Here is an 18,689-nt window from a genome sequence, read left to right as displayed (position 1 = left end):
AACAGGGCATCTGTCCCCACCCTGCAGGGCAGTGGTTCCCAGCTCTGCTGCACATCAGAATCACCTCAGGAGCTTTCAAAACTCCTGACTCCCAGGCTGCATCTCATATCAATTAAGCCAGGATCTCTAGGGGGTGGGAGGGTGAGACCCAGGCATCAATATTTTTAAAGCTCCCTGAATGCTCCAACATGTAGCCATGACAGACAACATTTAGATACACTTACATTGGTTTGACTGATAATCATTATAGTCTTCTCAACACTTTTACCATTCAAGTTCAACTTAACCTTATCTTTCATCCAAACCACAGTGAACTAGAATCCTCCCCTTTGTGTTCTTTATTTATTGATGGCAATTACCTCTTATGTTTATTGGGCATGACAACTTACTTTAAGTATGAATTTAAAATATTATGCTGCCTAATATGCCAAATTTAAAAGACGCATATTTGCATCCTGCCCAACACATTTACTGCTGTGGGCTTTGTGAGATCATTTTGGCACAAAGATTACAGAGCCAGGGCTTCCCCTTGGGAAACACCTTTAATTCCCTGAAGTAAGGATTCGGGAAATGATGACAAGACTTTCTCAGTTGCCACGTGTATAAAAACGGATAATGGCTATCACCAAGGAAACGGAGACATCCCAACATAGAAATGTGAATTTTTCAAAGATACTCTTACAGATTTTAAATATTAGACACTGAAAAAATAAAGTGTGATTTATAATTTAATTTAAAAATTGATATGCGATACATCACAATTGAGCTGATTCTCCCATCCATGGGCATTTAGGTTGTTTCCAATTTTTCACTATTATAAAATGATGTCACAGATCTATAAATATTAACATGAGAAAAGATTTGCTCTATAAAAAATCAGGTTATAAAATGGCATTTAGAGTTTGCTGTCTTTTTTTGGTGAAAAACATATGCAACTTTGAACGTGTTTATTAAAGCACTTGTTTCAGTGAATTGTGAGTATTTGAAAATGCATCTATCTCCCCACGTAGGCTGAGTTCCTGCAGAGTAGAAACTGCTTATTCATACATGCTCTACGAGTATTTCTTATAGAATACAAGAATGAAACAGAATATTTTCAATTTCTACAATGTGCATGACAATGATTAAGTTCCTGTTTTGTGAGAAAATACACTCTGTTTTCGTCTGAGCTAAACTTTCAACCACAGGGGAGAGAGGCAAAGACTTAAGGGAATAGGACTAAAGGCAGCTATTTTGGGTTTGAAGGTGGGCTTTACATTGTTTGGCCTCATTCCTCTTAGTAAGCAAGGGCAGAATAGCCATTTACTGAAGGGATGGAGTGGAAAATAAATAACTAAACTCTTAGGGGAAAAAAGACAAAGTTTCATACAAGGTATGCTTCAAAGAATTTTGCAAGAATTGTGAAGGTGTAGTTGACATTGTTGACTCTGAGGTCTCAGAAATCCCAATGGTTGTGAGACAGATAATTAAAAGAATTTCTGTGCCAAAGTAAAGCCAGAGAAGGAAAAATAGCACACTTGTACGGGCACTGGGCGTGGCAGTCCTCCACGCCTGCTGCTCCTGACCCCTGCCCACGTCGCCCCATCTAAGAAGGCACGGTACCTGGGGGATGTAGAAGAGCCCCAGCAGGTTCGCCACCGCCGTGGAGATGCCCGAGCCCGTTGCTCCCACCACAGCGATCGTAGAGGGGATGTGCTCCGAGCAGTTGCAGAACTCGTCAAGATTCAAAGAATCGATTTTGTTCTGGGCCACAAAACTCAGGGTGGCCTCCAAGGCTTTAGAAACAGTGTTGCAAGTGTCGAATATCCTGTAGCCCAGCGTCATGTTGGGAAGGAGGGCTGGGCTGCTGTTTATTTCCTCTATGGCAAATATCATGGCTTGTAACCAGCGAAATCCACGGAAATTATACCTGGAAGAAGGAAGAAATGGAAGAAAACAATAGACTTTCTGGTCAACTTCTTTAGAGTACAGACTGGGCAAAGCTGGGTTTGAAACTGGCTTTGTTACTCTGGTTTCATGACATATTGAGACTCAAAGTCCTCTCTGTAAAATGGGGATAACACCTCAGAGGGTGGCTGTGAGTATGAGATAATTATGCAAAGTTCTCAGCATGGTGCCTCGCAGAGTTAGGGAACAATGAGCAATGACAACAAGGACTGTGGTTAGTAGTAGAATGAATAATTTGTACCTGCCTCATCCTGCAAAGAATTTGAAGTAGCTGATGTGAGGTACTAAAATAGAAGTAATATCGAGATTTAAAAAGAAAAAAGACCGGGGAAAATATAAACAGGCTTTAATATGCAGGAGCCTAAAAATAACTTCAGATCTGCAGAGTCACAAATATAGACTATGGCATTCCTGAAGGCTGAAGGGGAAAAGGACATGAGTGATCTCATCTTTGTAAACAAACAAACAAACATTATGCACAGGAAGGCTGTTCACAAACAGTGGTTGCTTCTGGATGGTAGAATGATGAACTTTAAAATTGTGTGCTTTTGGCTTATATATACTTCCTATTTAAAAAAATGAGCATTCATTGCTTTTCAAAGAATGCTATCTTAAATAAAAATCAAGCAAATTAACAAAGAGAAATAGGGTCAATGACGTAGTTTTCACTCTCCTAGGACTTGGCAGACAGTGAGAGCTTGATAAATGTTCTGAATCAGTGTATCAGTGCCCAAAGAAGAAAACCTAACCTAACCAGCCTGGAGGTCCTCGCGTGGGTTTCACTACTTCAACTCAATGACAAGAGGAGAGAAACACAATCTGTTACATTTCACTGTATGTCAGTTAGGTTCCTGAAGGTTCTGGTCTAACTTTTAATGTGACATTTTCTCTTAGTCATTTCCTTCACATTTCCTGCTTTCATTTACTTATTTTTTTTAAACCTGCAAAGTCACTAAGACATATTACAGAATTTTTCATTATATAGAACATCTATACTGTTAAACTGATTTTCCTATCTTTCTTTAATATAATTAAAAATACGTATTATTTCAGGGCATGCTTCTAGCTTGATCTTAGGTATATACGTAGCACCTGCAGGGTACAATAAAGAGGATATTTATCCACATGGACTGTGAAGGATATAATCAGCATCACTGAAATTCTACACTTAGCTTTTCTGCATTCATTAAAAAAATGTGAAAATCTTGTCTAACTTGTGAGCTCTCATTAGAATATGAGCAGAAATCCAGTTTTGTTGGAACAATCCTAGTTTTCTTTTTCACTTTCGAGCTCTCAGGAAGACCAAGGAAAAGTGCCGGCTCCTTTCTGGAAGGTGCAGCTCTCAAGAGAAAGTGCTCTTCTCTCTCAGAAGATGGGTCAAGCCCTGGGGTGCAGTAATGGTTTCTGACGTCCAGAGTAAGGGAGGTGATAATGCAGCCCACTGGACTCTCAGAAGTCAGTTACTATTTGAAGGAATTGCACCTAGTTTTAGGTGTCAAATTCTAAAAGAGTCATGATAAATTAGGGAACATCAGATAGAGGGCATCCAGAATGGTGAGTGTCTGGAAATCAAGTCATTAAATAATTATTTTAAAAATCTGAGACTATTTGGCCTGGAAAAGAAATGATTCAAAGGGACATGTCAGCTGTCTTCAAATGGCTAAAGAGAGAGTCCAGTGACAGAGTTAGCTGGATTGCGAGTTTCTCCATCTGTGTTAGATGGATTCTGTGTTAGCAGGGGGAGTTCAGCTTTCTGTAAGACTTTCTCATGGGAATGGTTCCAAAATGCTACGGGCTGCATTTCGAAGATGCCTGAGTCATGCTAACCATGGAAGTTTCTTTAAACTTTAAAATCTTTTAAAAAATAAGAATGAGGCAGCCAACAGTCAGCTATTATGACCATTAGAGAACTTAAGGTCAACAGGAGATTTTAATACTCAGGTTTGCAAGACCTACAATAAATTTCCTTCTAGGTACTCGGTCTTCCATTAAGCAACACTATAAGGTCAACAGGAGATTTTACTACTCAGGTTTGCAAGACCTACAATAAATTTCCTTCTAGGTACTCGGTCTTCCATTAAGCAACACTACCTCCAGTGAACAGTGATGACTCAGTTATCAAGTGACTGGTTCTATGCTCCAGCAGGCCATGGATTTTCCTACTCCGTATCTCTGACATTTTATTTTTGGAAAATTCCTTTTAAAAAAATGAGAGGGGAATAATAGCTTCGGCATGATTACCAATCACCATTTCTGAAAAGAGAGAACCAACTTCGGAAAAATTATCGTGGGTATGGTAACAGCTTTTCTCCAGCCACCCAGAGGAGGTGACTCTCCGAGGTGGCTCCCTTCCCCTACCTGATACATTCCACGGACTCGGGCCTTGACTTTAGATCTTGATCTTTGGCAGCTACTCCAAAATGAATAGGAAAGAGCCCCCCGAGGATAATGTCCCCTTTCTTCTGGGCTCGCTGGTCAGGCCCATAGGCAGAAGCGCACCAGGCGAAAGCCAAGAGGACCCAACAGCAGCTGTAAAACGCCATAGTTCTGCTTTCTCTCCAGGGGGAGGACAAGAGTGCTGGTGGTCTGGGGCCCCCCGAGAACTTCCCCCTTGGTGGGGCTCACTCCCTGCGATGGTGACACATGTCCACAGCGTGATTAGTAACAGAATGGAACTGTGGCATTTGACTTTCCATTTCTGCCTTCTCCATTGCAGACTAGTAAGGTGGGTGGTTCTTGAGTCTTCAGAAGTCACATCACGTACAGACAACCTGTAGTATTTTCTAGAAAAGAGAGAGACAAAATGAATTCAACTAAGCCTAAATCCCACATTGTTATAATGACTGCAACCGAGGTGGCTCAGAATTTCCATTCAGAGAGGCTGAAGGGTGACAGGTGGGGAAGGCAAGGCTTAGCGTCTCATTTTTATAGCACTTCATGCAAGATAAAAAAAAACTTCATATTACACAAACACAAATCTTTGAAGGATGCAGATAAATCAAGGGTCAGATTAGGTTCTGCCAAGCTCTACAGCAGGATCTAGGGGACAGTCCTTCTGCTGTAGCATGATTATCCTAGTAGGAGCTCTCAGCTCTTCTCACTCTACACCCTCTCTCGTCCACTCTGTGGGGCAATTCCCAAATATATGTCAATGTTGGCTCAATGTACAGTTTCTCCTGAGGTTCAGGTTCAAGCACTGAACTGTCAACTGGACATCTCCACCTGGATGTCCCACAGGTGTTTCCACCTGGACAGACGCTGCACTCACCTTCCTCCCAAACTTGTTCCTCCTTTCCTGTTTTCTATCTCAACAAATGTCATGCCATCCACAAAGGCACCAGACAGAGTCCTCCCTGCCCTCTCTCTTTTCTCATCATTGCCCTTCATATTCAAACAGCCATCACATCCTGTAGACTCTACATCCTAAATCTCTTTGGAATCCATCCACTGCTTCCCATTTTCAAGGCCACCTTAAGTCCACCAGCATTTCTCATCTGGGTTTGTGCAACTATTTCCTAACTGGCCTTCCTGCCTCCAGTTGTGTCCCTTTGCAACCCACCTTTGAAAATCTTTGGATGCCATGGAACAAGTGGTTTGGAGCACAAGCTCTGGAGTTAAACCTGGCTTTGAATCATAGTTCCACTGTTTCCTAACATATGACTTTGGGAAAGTCACTTAACCTCTGATCTCAATAAAATAATGCACGGAGAGCCATTAGCACAGTGTAACTAGTAAACTCACAGAACATGCAAGCTGTAATGAATAACTTTCTAGCCTCACTCTTGCTGGGTTTCCCTTTGAACTCCACCCTCCAGCCACACTGAACTTCCTTTAGTTCCTTAAGTACAAGTTTTTTTTTTTTTAAATCCCCATATCTCACACATACCATTCCTCTTTCTGGATGATGCCTCTAGCCTAAACTTTGCCTAGAAAACATCTACCTGTCTTTCAGCTTTCAGTTGTCCATAACTGTGGGATCATGGCTTGGTGGACTGTGGGGCCTTTGTGTGAATGGAGAAAAGAACTCCTGTGGGCCAGACACAGTCTTGTACCAAGGTGTCCAACTTGGGAGTGGAATGCGGGCTGGATTTCTATCTTCACTGACCCCTCAGTTGTACAGTGAGCAATGTATAAGGAATCTTCAAGGAAGCCTTCCATGGACTCTCAGTTAAGGTAGGTCCACTGTTGTTGTCCTTTACATCTTGGATCTTGGAGTTCCCCTCTTGGAAGACTGATCACACTTTACTATAATTAGATGCATAAATGTCTCATTCCAGACCCCAAGCTCCTAACCATTGTCATATACTGTCCCTTGTCCCTTAGGAACCTACCTCCTCCTCCAACAGTCATTCTAGCAGAGGGTACTGGGCCCCAAATGGAAGGAGCACCCCATCAGATACTCAACAGTCACAGAATTGTCTCCAGTAATGTCTAAACATCCACGACCATCCAGATTCTCTGACCTCAGTCCTGCTCTTAGATTTTTAGCTTCATTTCTTGACCTTGGTCATGTATTCATTCATATATTTAATAAGTACATGTGCTAAGGACTGGAAATATAAAGGCATCACATCACACACCTGCATGTTTCCTGCCCTCAGGAACTCCCTGTCCAGTGGGCAGGCACACTAGTGGAGAGGGTCAGAATCTATGCCAATATTCAGAAGTAAGAAAAACATATAACTTTGTTCTCAATACCTAAATTCAACTTTGCTCCCCAGCACTTAGCACAGTGTCTGAAATAGTAACTGCTGAATAAATGTTTGTTGAATGAATGCATAAAAAAGAAAGTACTTTGGAAGGAGACAGAATCTAGCATTTATTGAACCAAGCATTGTGTCAGGTCCTTTAAACAGCCAATGTATTTTAAACTTCACAAGAGTAAAGAGGGCAATACCAACTCTACTTTCTAGATGGGAGAATGGACTCCTCATATATTCAGCTTACTCAAGTGAGAAATTCTGGCACTTGAATTACGAATGCCTCAAGAACTCAGAATTTTAAAGAGTCTCGTGTAATGTACTGAATTAGGAGAGGGAACATTATAACTGGCTAGGGAAGTCACTGAGACCTGTTAAATTTTCCTGTGAAAGATTAACTACTTGGAGAAGTTTATTAACTTCATTAGTCCATTCAACAGAAAATTCATGGCAAGAAGTAATAGATGAAGGAGAGATTTCGGGTCAGTTTGCAGCAGTTAACTCCACGAGTCTAATGTAGTCTCCAAACCACCCTTTTTAGTCCAATTACCAGGGTCTAATTTGCTTTCAAAGTTGAGAATCATTCTAGATCCTCCCACTCCCTTTCCTACCGCATCCAATTGCATTGTCTTGTTGACTCTACCACTTCTTTCCACCTCTGACTTCCCCTTTCCATTCTTGTTGCCAGTGCCTTAGCCAGACTCCCATCACCCCCCAACGTCCTTGTTGCAAAAGCTTTCTTCTTTCTACCTCACTCCTACCGCCTAGATCTCAACAATCACAGCAGTACCAAGCGCGATCATAGCAGTGGATTAACAATCGGCGTTCGTGACTGTGACTTCAGCTGGCAATCACTAGAAGACAAAGTTTGTGAATAATCACTAATGTCTCAGTTGTAGGATCTACAGTAGAGACTTCTAATTGTATCCTTTGTACCATACTCCTTTATGCCACAGTAAAATAGGTCTTAGCTGGACAAGTAGTTGTCCAAAATAAAGACTACTTTCTCCAACTTCCTATATAATTATATGTGGTCTTAAGACTAAACTTTGGCCAATAGGGTGTAAGCTGAAGTGCCCTGGAGCAGCTTCTAGGAAACTCCTTAAGAGACAGTTGGTGTTTGTCCTCTGGCCCTTTGTCCCCTCTTCCTCTATCCTGTTGTATGCAGGTGGATGTGACAGCTGGAGCCCATCTTGAACCATGAGCTTTATCCCAGGGAATGACGGTGACTCGAGCTGAGGATTTCATGAAGCAGAACCTCAATATCAGACTGTTTCCGGATGTTCACATGACAGAGGAAAGAACGCTTCTAGTTTGTTTAAGCCACTGTTGCATTTTTTTCTTATGGCAGCGATATTAACAGTATCTATCCAACAGTCACAAATAGACTCATTTGTTCTCCTTACTATAAGTTTATTTCGTTTAAATCATATGTAATCATGTTTGCACTCCTGCAAAAAAGTATCGCAAATACAAGCTGAAGCTAGTATTTGTTCTTTATCTCAATGGCAGATATGTTTGGAAGAAGAAATGATCCGTGGACCAACTGGTTTTGTATTTAGAAGGCCCTTGAAATCACGAGGAGAGTTTCAGTACTGACGGGTGATTGATCGCTGAGTTCCTCATCTGAGAGATGTGGGATGGGAAGTCAGAGCAGATCAGTCTATGGTTCCACAGGTCCATGAACTTATAAATTCAATTATTTATTCTTTCAAAAAAACATTGATTGAGCTCCTTTATGTGCTAGACACTAGGGAGTGCAAGGTACTCAGAAAAGAAAGCTGAAGTCGTTGCCTTCAAGGTGCTCATCTTGCAAAAGAGACAGATGTATTATAGTTGAAAAGGATACAGCAGAACATATTTTAATTACAGTGATGCAAAGAAGAGGCATGAACTAAGTACTGAGAAAGTACAAAGGGAGGGGTGACATTCTTTCTGGTGACTGCCAGAGAGAGTTAATTTAAAGTGGGGACAGGAAGCTTCATGAGGGTAGGGCCTGTTTCTTTTCCTCACTGTAGCCTGGCATCAAGTACAGTGACTGGAACTTAGTAGCTGTGCCACATTTATTTGCTGAATGAATGAATGAAGCAGAAGAGTGAAAAACGGGTTGGTTGGGCAATTCTAGGACAGAAAAGGGAAGGAGTCACCCCATAAGACCAAAGGTTCCTGAGAGCAAGGACTTCATCACAATCACAGTTGCATTCCCAGCATAGAACAAGGAACCTGGTAATGAACAGATGCTCAAAAAAATATCTGTTGAATTTGCATTTGTCCAAAAAGTTGGATGGCTCATACAAGTTCAAGGGTCTAGGACAAACTAAAACAGGATAGCAAGGCAAGGTTTGGAGTCAACACAGCAACATTTTAATTTCCATCAACGTAAAATCCACTCTGGCTCTTGCCCCTTGGCTTTACCATTTTTGGAAATTGTGTAAGTCTGGAGTGGAGTGATTGTGCTCACATTTCAACTCGAGAAAACAGGGACATAGACCTTCTGAAGATAAACCACTTAATAAATTAGAGACACAGCAAGCTCAGAAGGTACAATCTCTCAATTCCTAGGCTGCAGAAATTCTAGGTTGCCTACAAAAGGTGGTTAAAAAATGAAAACTGATTTCTAATAGAGACCGTTTATCTTTGTAGGTGAATACACCGATTTGTCTCTGATTTACTGTACTGCAGGTTTTTGCCCTCTTTCATCACTCTGATCATAAAGAAAACGAACAGTAAGCCACCATTGCAGAAAGGTGAAACTTGTATGTTTTAATGAGGGTGAACAGGGAAAAACCTGAGAAAGTTCAACTAATAATCACAAAACCCATGTAGCTGGCGCTGGTTACGGCTTTCTTTACCCCTTGCTGAGGACACAGCCACAATGTGGGTTTTTATATGCACCTGGTGCACATTTGCCAAAGACTTAGGGCTGTCTTATCTGTCATCACCAATGGAGCCATCCTCAGTTCCATGTCAGACTTCATTCCTTCCCTACTAAAGCAAGGGACATCTTCTTTAAGATGAGGGCCCTCTTTCAGCACTGGGGGAGCACAGCCTGCCGGGTCACACTCGGCTGCCTCCCTCCAGCCCTGCTTGCCACCCGCCCGCCCGCCCTCTGCACAGGGTCTTACCCTCCAGCTCCCTGACAACAGGTGTGACTTTTGGAGAGTCCATGCCTCATTTAGCTCTGGTAATGGCTTAATTGAGTCGGAAAAATGCAAGGACAGGAGCGTGATAAAAACCAGCTGAGCTGGGTTCCTGTTAGTCATTGGAAAAAGCTATCAGGGACGGGAGAAGAAAAGATGAACGAGGGTGGGGAGAAGCAGCACGCGGCGCCGAGCAAAGTCGGGGAAAGAGTGGAGACAAAGCAAATAAAGATAAAGAGGAGAGGAAATAAATGTTCATAAATGCTGTGCTGTGAGCTCCTCGATGCAGGTCTGGTCTGCTGCTTCTGTGGCCTGGAAAACAGAGGGGCTCTGCAAATGACTGAATGACTACATGTGTGGAGTGCCCATGAGAAACTGTCAGGAAGCTTATGGAACTACTGCAAGAAGAAAGAAAATAACAAGGGTGGAGGGTTTAGCTCAGTGGTAGGGTGCCTGCTTAGCATGCACATAGGCCCTGGGTTCAATCCCCAGTACCTATTAAATGAATGAATCTAATTACTTCCCCATACCCACCCCCCCAAAAAAAAAAGTTAAAAAAAAATGACAGAAGAATTAAAAAGAACTAGAAGGGGAGGTGAGGGGGAGTGAAAATTCAAGGTTAAAAAATGACAAGAAATGCTCACTTCTCTGGTCCAGAGTCCTGTGAGTTGAAAGTGGATGCTGGCTTTGGGCTTTGACATCACCAACGCCGGCTGTTCCACAGCAGGACTGAGTGAGTTCCTGGGGACATGGGCCACGAATTACAAAATTTCTTGCCCCAAAACATTTCCCTTAAGTAAGCCCTGCTGATCAATGTGTGGACACCCACAGACTTAATGAAATGGTTCAGGTGAAAAGCAAAAACATGCAAGTGATGTTTTTATAAAGAAAAATGCCAGAGCTTCAAGTCCTACGTGAAATAGTTCTGTGGAATAACATCTCAGTATTGCCTTTCAAAACTGTGAGGAACCCTGACATCTGAAGTGGTATTTTTTAGTCCAGTGTCCCAAGACGTGCCACCACAAAGTGTCCTGGGGTAAAATAAGTTTGGGAATTGTGTACTTCTGTGCCACAAGGGCACAGTCAACACCCAAAGGCTCTGAGAAGTCCTGCAGTGACGATAACTGCTCAACTTTAACTCACTTATTCCCAAATTCATTTCCGCCCGAGACCTCATCCCCACCCTCCCAACCCTAGAATACTTGTTATAATGCTGTGAAATACAGGCTTGGGAAGTGCTGATGTAGAGGAAAGCATAAAAGCCTTCACCTGAGACCTCTCCCAGTCTCTCTGGATGCATTTTTGAATGCAGAGATGTGTCTGCCTCTCACTGGAATTAGCATTTTTTTTGTAACCCCAGCTATGAAATTCCAAAAGGTAGCACTGGAAAGAAGGAGGGACTGAGGTAGGGTAGGTGAACAAATGCTGATGCACACGGTCATCATTCTCTGGCCTCAGGCATATACTCCCTCCCTCTTCTCCTGGGGTAGTTTCTGCTGCGCTCCACAAGCTTTCACACCGAGCCCTTCTCTCTCCTACTTGCAGCTCCTCTGGCCTCACACTGGGTCCCCCTAAAAGGACCACTGAAATATGCAATGCTTGGCTGACAAACCAGCTCTCTGAAGGCAAAAACGAAAAAGAAACCCCCAAAACACCCTGATTTGTAGTGTTTACTGAATACTCCCACCACGGCTGATTTCAAGCTACCAATGGTTTAACAACCAATTTGCAAAAATCCTTGGTATTTAACCATTGGCTCTTGTGAACCACTGGGATGCACCTCTAAGCTAATGGAATTACTGATCTTTGGAAAAACTGCACAAATTACTTTATAGGCCTTATGAATCTTCTATTTCCTCCTGTTTCCTTCTCTGCTCCAACTGTTAGGAAGCTGCAAGGCAAATTTGTGGCCCAGCTCCCAATTTCCTCACCATATTAAATCTTTTATTTTCATAAACAGTGAGAGGGATATTAACACACAAACAAATGCTTAAATCTGGAGTTTTGCTGCAAGCAATGAGAAGTATCGCCAGGTGAAACTGTGTGTAATTAGGAGGAAGGGGCACGGGAAAGTTGTTTTTGCCTCATTAACTTAGAGGGCAGATTTAAGAAGACTGGGACACCATGTCATTAGTCTAAAATACAGAATTTTGGAGATAGCAGGGACCTGGGAAGCTTACCTGGTCCACACTGAAACCTTCTGACACATCGATGTTTAGAACGTGGTGGCCAATTTTGTCATGTGTAGGAGCTGGAATTCAGAGCTCACTGAAAAACCTGTGAGGTTCAGTGATGGAAACGAAGGGAAATCATTTTCTTTTCTTTTTTTTTTTGACTTGTCAGTGCACCCTAGTGTGCCTTAATATTATTTCAGGTCTTCAGAAGATTAAACTTACTTTCAATTATAGCCCGAAATCTATTATGGGAATTCTCGTAGTTTTAATTGGACCTTAAGGTGCGCAAAATTGGATTAATCATAATCCTTGGTTGTGACACATCCTCATTATTGGTCCACGCCTGGTCCCCTTTTATTTCTTTATTTTTATTTTTTTCTGTTCCTATATCTTTCCCACTTTTTTCATTAGAGTTTTGGACATTTTCCTCTTGAATTTTAAGAATTCTTTATATATTATGGATTAGCCCTTAATCTGTGATAAATGCTGCAAATGTTTTCTTCTAATTTTGTAGCTCTTCTTTGACGTTCTTACTGTACAAATTTTAAAAACATTTTTATGTAGTCAAATTTATGAATTATTTTTATTGCCATTGGATTTTCAGTCAGTGCTAGAAAGCTTTTCCTTACACTGAATTTGTAAAGGAATTCACCATATTTTTAAACTGGTTTATTAAATTATTTTCTACCTAATTTTGTTTTTTTATATTTAATTTCTTTTTCTGGGGGGGGGTCAGGTGATTTATTTCGTTTATCAACAACACGGGGTTACATTTAATTTCTTGATAAATGTGTGTGAGATATGGATCTAATTTTATCTTTTTTCCAAGTGGCTGCCTTGTGCCAGCAGCATTTATTAAAAAGCCCATCTTTGTTTCTATAATTTAAGATGCCACGTTTAGTATTTCCATATTTACTCAGACCTAGTTCAGAACTTTCCATTCTGTTCTACTGGTCTGTAGGTCTGTTCTGTGGCAGTAGTGCCCTGTCTTTACTAAGGAAATCTACAGTATGGTTTAATACCCGGTAGGACTAGCCCACCTACGTAGCTTTCATTTCTTAGTGTGTTCCCGGCTATTCCTGCAGGTTTGTTTTTCCTTATGAACTTCAGCATCAGCTTATCTAGCTCTATTAAAAAAAAAACTTGTAGATATTTTTATTGGGATTGTGTTATGTCTGTAGGATGATGAATTGTCCCATCCAAGAACAGGAATGCTTTTCCTTTTGTTCAAGTCTAATTTTGTGTTTCTCAAGAGTATTTTCTCTTTTAGGTTTTGCACATTTTTGTCAAGTTTATTCCTAAGTACTTAATCACCTTTGTCACTATTATAAATGGGACTTTCTTTACTATTATGTCCTCTAGCCAGTTATTGTTTGTGTCTATGAAAGCTATTGACTTTTGTATGTTAATTATATATTCTGATGACTTACTGAGTTCTTTTATTATTTAAATTAGCTTTATTGTTCATTGATTCTCTAGTATTTTCTAGAAATCTTTCTTTTTTATTGAGCTATAATTGACATATAGCATTATATTAGTTTCAGGCACACAACATGATTCACCATTAGTATATACATGAAATGACAGCACACTAAGTTTAGTTAACATTCATCACCATACATAGTCACAAGCTTTGTGTGTGTGTGTGATGAGAACTTTTAAGATCTACTTTCTTAGCAACTTTCAAATGTACAATACAGTATTATTAACTATAGTCACCATTCTGTACATTATATCCCCATGACTTATTTTATAACTGGAAGATTGAAATTTTTGACCAATTTCACCCACTTTTATTTCTTTATTTCTAAGTTATTTTTAATAATGAATAAGCACCTGTGAATCTACCATCCAAAATAAAGAACACCAGTGGTACCCTGTGTTCCCCTTCTGCATCCTGTTCTTCTGCCTCTGTCCCTCCAAAGAAACCATCATCCCAAACCACATGTTTATCATTTCTTTGCTTTCCTCCCTACCCCCTAAACACCTTCTTAAAATTTTTTAAAAATCTTAATAAAGACTGAGAGGATACACATGAAAATGCTGAGTGATTATATATCAGTAATGGAATCATGTACTTCTTCCTTGTTTTATGTTTTTGAAAAAAATGTATTACTTTTTATATTAGAAAAGATATTACTGTAAAATAATATCATGTTATTTAAAAGGATGGCAATATAGACATAAACATTAAACAAGGAGGAAAAACATTGCAAAAAAAAAAGATTTTACGAAGATTTTACACTCTAGTCATGCTATATATACCTTGAAATATATTTTGAAAACATGCTTGTGGATACTTCTTCATATCCTCCACCCTTTTCTTATTTCACCTCACCTTTTCTCTCTCTTCTATTTCTCCCTCTCTCTTAAAATAAACTTTTCACTGATATACAAGACATCACACACACACAAATCATACGTGAATTTGCACAATTTGCACAATAAACACATCTGCATAAGCAACGTCCAGATCAAGAAGAGAAACAGAATGCTGAGGCCCCAGTCATAACCTGTCCTGGTCATTACCCTTCACCCAAGGTAACAGGCAGCCTGACCTCTATCACAAACCAGTTTCCCATGATGTTGAACTTTGTATAAATGGAACTATGCAATATATACTATTTTGTGTCTGCCTTCTTTTGTCTAGCACTATGTTTGCAAGATTCAACTATATTGTTCTGTGTAACAAGTTTGTTTTTTCTTACTATTACATAGAATTTTATATGATTATATCACACATTATCCCACTTCCTGTTAATGAACAGTTTGGGGTTTTAATGAATAATGCTACTATGAACATTCGTGATGTGCCTTCTGGTGAAAAATGTTGAGTGTATACCTACAAGTGGAATTTCTGGGTCATAGAGTTTATGTATATTGTATATCCAGTAGATACTGCCAAAAAGTTTTTCAAATGGTTGGAACTAATTTATCTTCCCATTAGCACCGTGTCTCCCTGTCAGGAAATGTCCGCAAATATTTACGAATTTACTAACTGGCCTCTCCAACCTGGCACAGGAGAATCATGAGCCATCATTTAAAATATAAATCCTGAAACACGCTACATTCAGTTGCCTCTATGAGAGGACTCTACATTGCTAATGATATCTGCAGCTGCTCTGGAGGAAGACTATCTCCAGGTAATAAATCTTCCCCAAATAAACCCCATGTATGTTTCTGTAAGCCCGACTTTGAAGCTGGATTATCCAACACACCCTCACACATGGCGGAAACCCATCCAGTTGGTTTCCTGTAATGTGGTACCCCTGAGGCAGAAATGTGACCATATAAAGAGTCTCTATCTGTCAGGCTAGGTGCAGGGCAAAGTGAGGTCCCTAGATCAGCAAGAGCAGCAGCATCTGGGAACTTGCCAGAAATGTTAAGTTCTTGGTCCCGCCTGACCTACTGAATTAGAAATTCTGGGGGGAGACCCAGCAACCTGTGTTTTAACAAGTCCTCTAGGCGAATTTAATGTACACTCAATTTTGAGAACTATTGCAATAGGTCAAGTTAGTAGACTGTTCCTTACCCTGAAAAATCTGTTTCCTACGAATGATTTTAAAAATGAACTTTTTCCCCCAATACCATAACTTTTTCCCCTGAACGTAACCTAGGAAAACAAAAATGCATAGGAACACAACAATTTCCTGTCAATGTCAAGTCATTCTTCAGTTTCCCTGAAATTTTTCTCATGCAGTAATTGCTAACATTTTATGACACTAGTATTCCAGGAAACACAGTTCAGAAACCATTGCTCTATAGCTAGGGTAACTTTCTGAATTATAATCAGTATGCTGCAGTCTGTGAACTAGAGAAAGTGGCTATTTACCATAGATCAGCCACTTCTCGCCTTTCCTCTCGGCCGGATGTAGGGGATTTACCTATCTGGTTTCCATTCTCCTCTACCTTTCCCTGGCAGAATCTTGGGAGCTCTACTTTTAAACTTAAATCTTTCATTATTAAATCCCTTTTTCAAACGTGCCAAATTTGAGGCACATATTCCTCACAGCCAGTGCATCTGTGCACTGGGACCCTGTTTACACGGGGCCATTAGAAGTCACCTTCATAAATTCCCTCTGCCCAGCACCATGAGTCTCTTCTGCTTCTTCTGGGACTCCTTCCAGGGGCTCAGAGAAGGCCTCTTCTGGAACTGGAATGGTCCTGAACATGCTGCAAGCCCTGGCCCTCCAGTGTACACTCAGTGCCTCCCTGCCTGCCCTTCAGCCAGTGAGGGGCTTCTGAAGAGCTGGTCAAGGTGAGGGAGGCCACCAGAGGCCTCACAAAGAGCTCTCCCCATCTCAGTTTCCCATTCATGTTTGGAAATAAAATCCTATCCTCTTATTTTTGTTTTCTTCTCTCTTCTCTCCCTGTTTTTCTTTCCTATGTCTTCTGGCAGTTTCCAACTCCTTCTTAAGTCTTCTTTCAATCTTTCTGATGAGAAATGAAGCTCTTTTAAAAGTTGCGGGAAAGATTTAATGGAAAGGAGTCTGAAAAAGAATATATATATATGTATATGCATGACTGGGACATTGTGCTGTACAGCAGAAATCGACACACTGTAACTGCCTGTACTTCAATAAAAAAAAACAAATAAATAAAAAGTTATGGGAAAGAGTGTCATTCCTGTTCTTTTTCAGCTGTGCCCATGTGCTGGTCACACTGGGCTGGGGTGGGTCAACAAACCACAGCCTAGGGGTCGAATCTAGCCCACCTGTTTTTTGTAGATGTTTTATTGAAATACAGGCATGCTTATTTACTTGCACATCATCTATGGTTGTTTTGGGGCTAGAAGGGCAGATGTGAGTAGTGACGACGGAGATTGTTTGGCCCACAAAGCCTAAAATGTTTACCATGTGGTCCTTTACAGAGAAAGTTTGTTGAGACCTGCGTTAAAATGAGCACATGAATGAGTAGTGAAAACTCTACTTTTGCCATGACTGTGCACTGACAGCTTTGGAAATAGTTATGTGCCTGGTGTAAGCAATGATTTCGGCAGGTTGAAAGTAGCTGACTCTATGAGCTTCCTCAGAGGAATGAGTCCAACAGCCTGTCTCACAGCTAGGGGAACGGGTCACTTCTTCCCCTTGGTTGCCAACTGACTCAGGAGGCATCAGGGGTGGTGTTTGTTTACCATTTGTTCACATGAACAGAACAGAGTGGGTTGTGTGGTGGGACTCTCCCCACAGTGAAAAATCTTTAGCTAAGGATGGGAAGTCCAAGCTGAGCAGCTGAATCACCAGCAGCAGCAGTTTCTGCCCCTTTGATATCCTCAAATGAGTCAGTTCCCTGGGAGCCAGTTACTTTCCTGTGAAGATGACTTTAAGGGAGGGTGTCAGTGGTGTGGTCTGGTTGGGAAACAAATATCACTACCACCCAAGTAGCCCATGCATGATCTGGGTGGGAGGCAGGCCTGAAGGAGGAAGCCCAGGGCTCAAGGGAGGGGAGAAATGTTCACTCTGGAGATAGTCTTAACTCTCTGCTCCATCATTGGATGGGAGCACATTCCCTTGTGAAGTCATCTTCTTGCATTTCCCTGCCTCACTCTCTTCTCCTCCTCCACTTCAAGGCTCTACTACCCAATATCCTGAGGCCCAGAGCAGGGTGCCCATGGTGAGATTAGAGGAGAGCATCAGAAGAGGAGGAGGCTGATGTCAGTGCCCTTTGGCTAAGGACCAGCAGGACGGGGTTGGAACGAGGGTGAGGAAGGGGAGGCAGTGAGGGTGCAAAATGTAAGAGGCGCTGCTTGCTACGGCAGCCCTAGTCCCGCCCTGCTGGAGGACCACCCCCGTGGTTGGATAAGCTGGACTTGTTACTCACTGCAGAGAAGTAGACTGGTAGAAAGGACTTGCAGGGTTGGGGCTTGTACCAGGTAATTTTGGGGAGGGTTTAAGGAAGCAGCACTTTGCATTCTGTCAGGAAGCGGGGATCCTTCTATGACTGGGTATCTTAGTAAATCTTGAGAAGAAAGAAAAACTAGAGTGAGGCCGAAGCTGTAATTGACTGAAAAAAGGCAGCAGTCACCTGAGCTAGGATGGGGAATGTTTGGTCATTTTTGTGGTTTGGACAATGTTAATGTTCTTTTTTTCCCCTGTGTTCAGATGTGATTGTGGAGTGGTCTTATTTTTGTCTTTAGCCATCACAGTCACAGAGTGGCCTTGTTGGTGGTGATGTTCTATGAAATTGCTTATGTTCAGCAGAAGACCAGGGCCTCGCTAATAGTACCGCCCAGCTCCCAGTTATCAGGGGCCATTTTTCTCTTTTTCATTGACCACTTCACTTTTTTTCAAAGTCACAAATTCACATGATAGTGGATCCAGAGAGGACGTTAGAAACCACCCAGTTCAAAGTTTAAGTTCAGGAAGTGAAAGCTCAGAGATGTTACCTGCCTTGCCAACATCACACAGCCAGTTGGTGTCACAGCCGGCACTGGGACCATGTTTCTTGACCTGGAAGCCCTGCACACACTGGCCCTACCTCCTTCGGCAGCCTCATCCGCAGGTGCAGGGAGAGCCTACACTGCCCTCCCTCTTTCTGTGCTCCAGCCTGCCCATCCCTTCAGTTTCTCTGACAGGCCAGATTCTTTATTGTCTTAGGCCCATCCTACAAGCTGCTTTCTCTGCTTAGAATGCTCTTCCACCCTTCTGATCTGCACCTCCTTCTTAATCCATTTCTCCTCACCCTTAGGAACTGGTTCAAACACCACTTCTCAAGGCAGCTCCTCCTAA

General features: G+C 41.6%; 1 protein-coding gene across 4 annotated transcripts in view; it reads right to left on the bottom strand.

The window, feature by feature from the left end:
• Positions 1-18,689, bottom strand: part of CASR (calcium sensing receptor) — a 63,829-nt gene that overhangs the window by 20,528 nt on the left and 24,612 nt on the right. For 3 of the 4 annotated variants that reach the window (XM_032480284.1, XM_032480301.1, XM_032480289.1), the window contains exons 2-3: positions 4,306-4,730; positions 1,603-1,909 (exon numbers count right to left, since the gene is read on the bottom strand). In XM_032480284.1, coding sequence (XP_032336175.1) covers positions 1,603-1,909; positions 4,306-4,490 — 492 coding nt within the window. In that variant the 5' untranslated portion in view covers positions 4,491-4,730. Of the gene's footprint in view, positions 1-1,602; positions 1,910-4,305; positions 4,731-10,431; positions 10,529-18,689 lie in introns of all 4 variants that reach the window. The other variant, XM_032480296.1, reaches the window with a different exon arrangement.

This window comes from Camelus ferus, chromosome 1 (assembly GCF_009834535.1).
Source record: "Camelus ferus isolate YT-003-E chromosome 1, BCGSAC_Cfer_1.0, whole genome shotgun sequence".
NCBI lineage: Eukaryota > Metazoa > Chordata > Mammalia > Artiodactyla > Camelidae > Camelus > Camelus ferus.
This window is presented reverse-complemented; position numbering and strand designations above follow the sequence as displayed.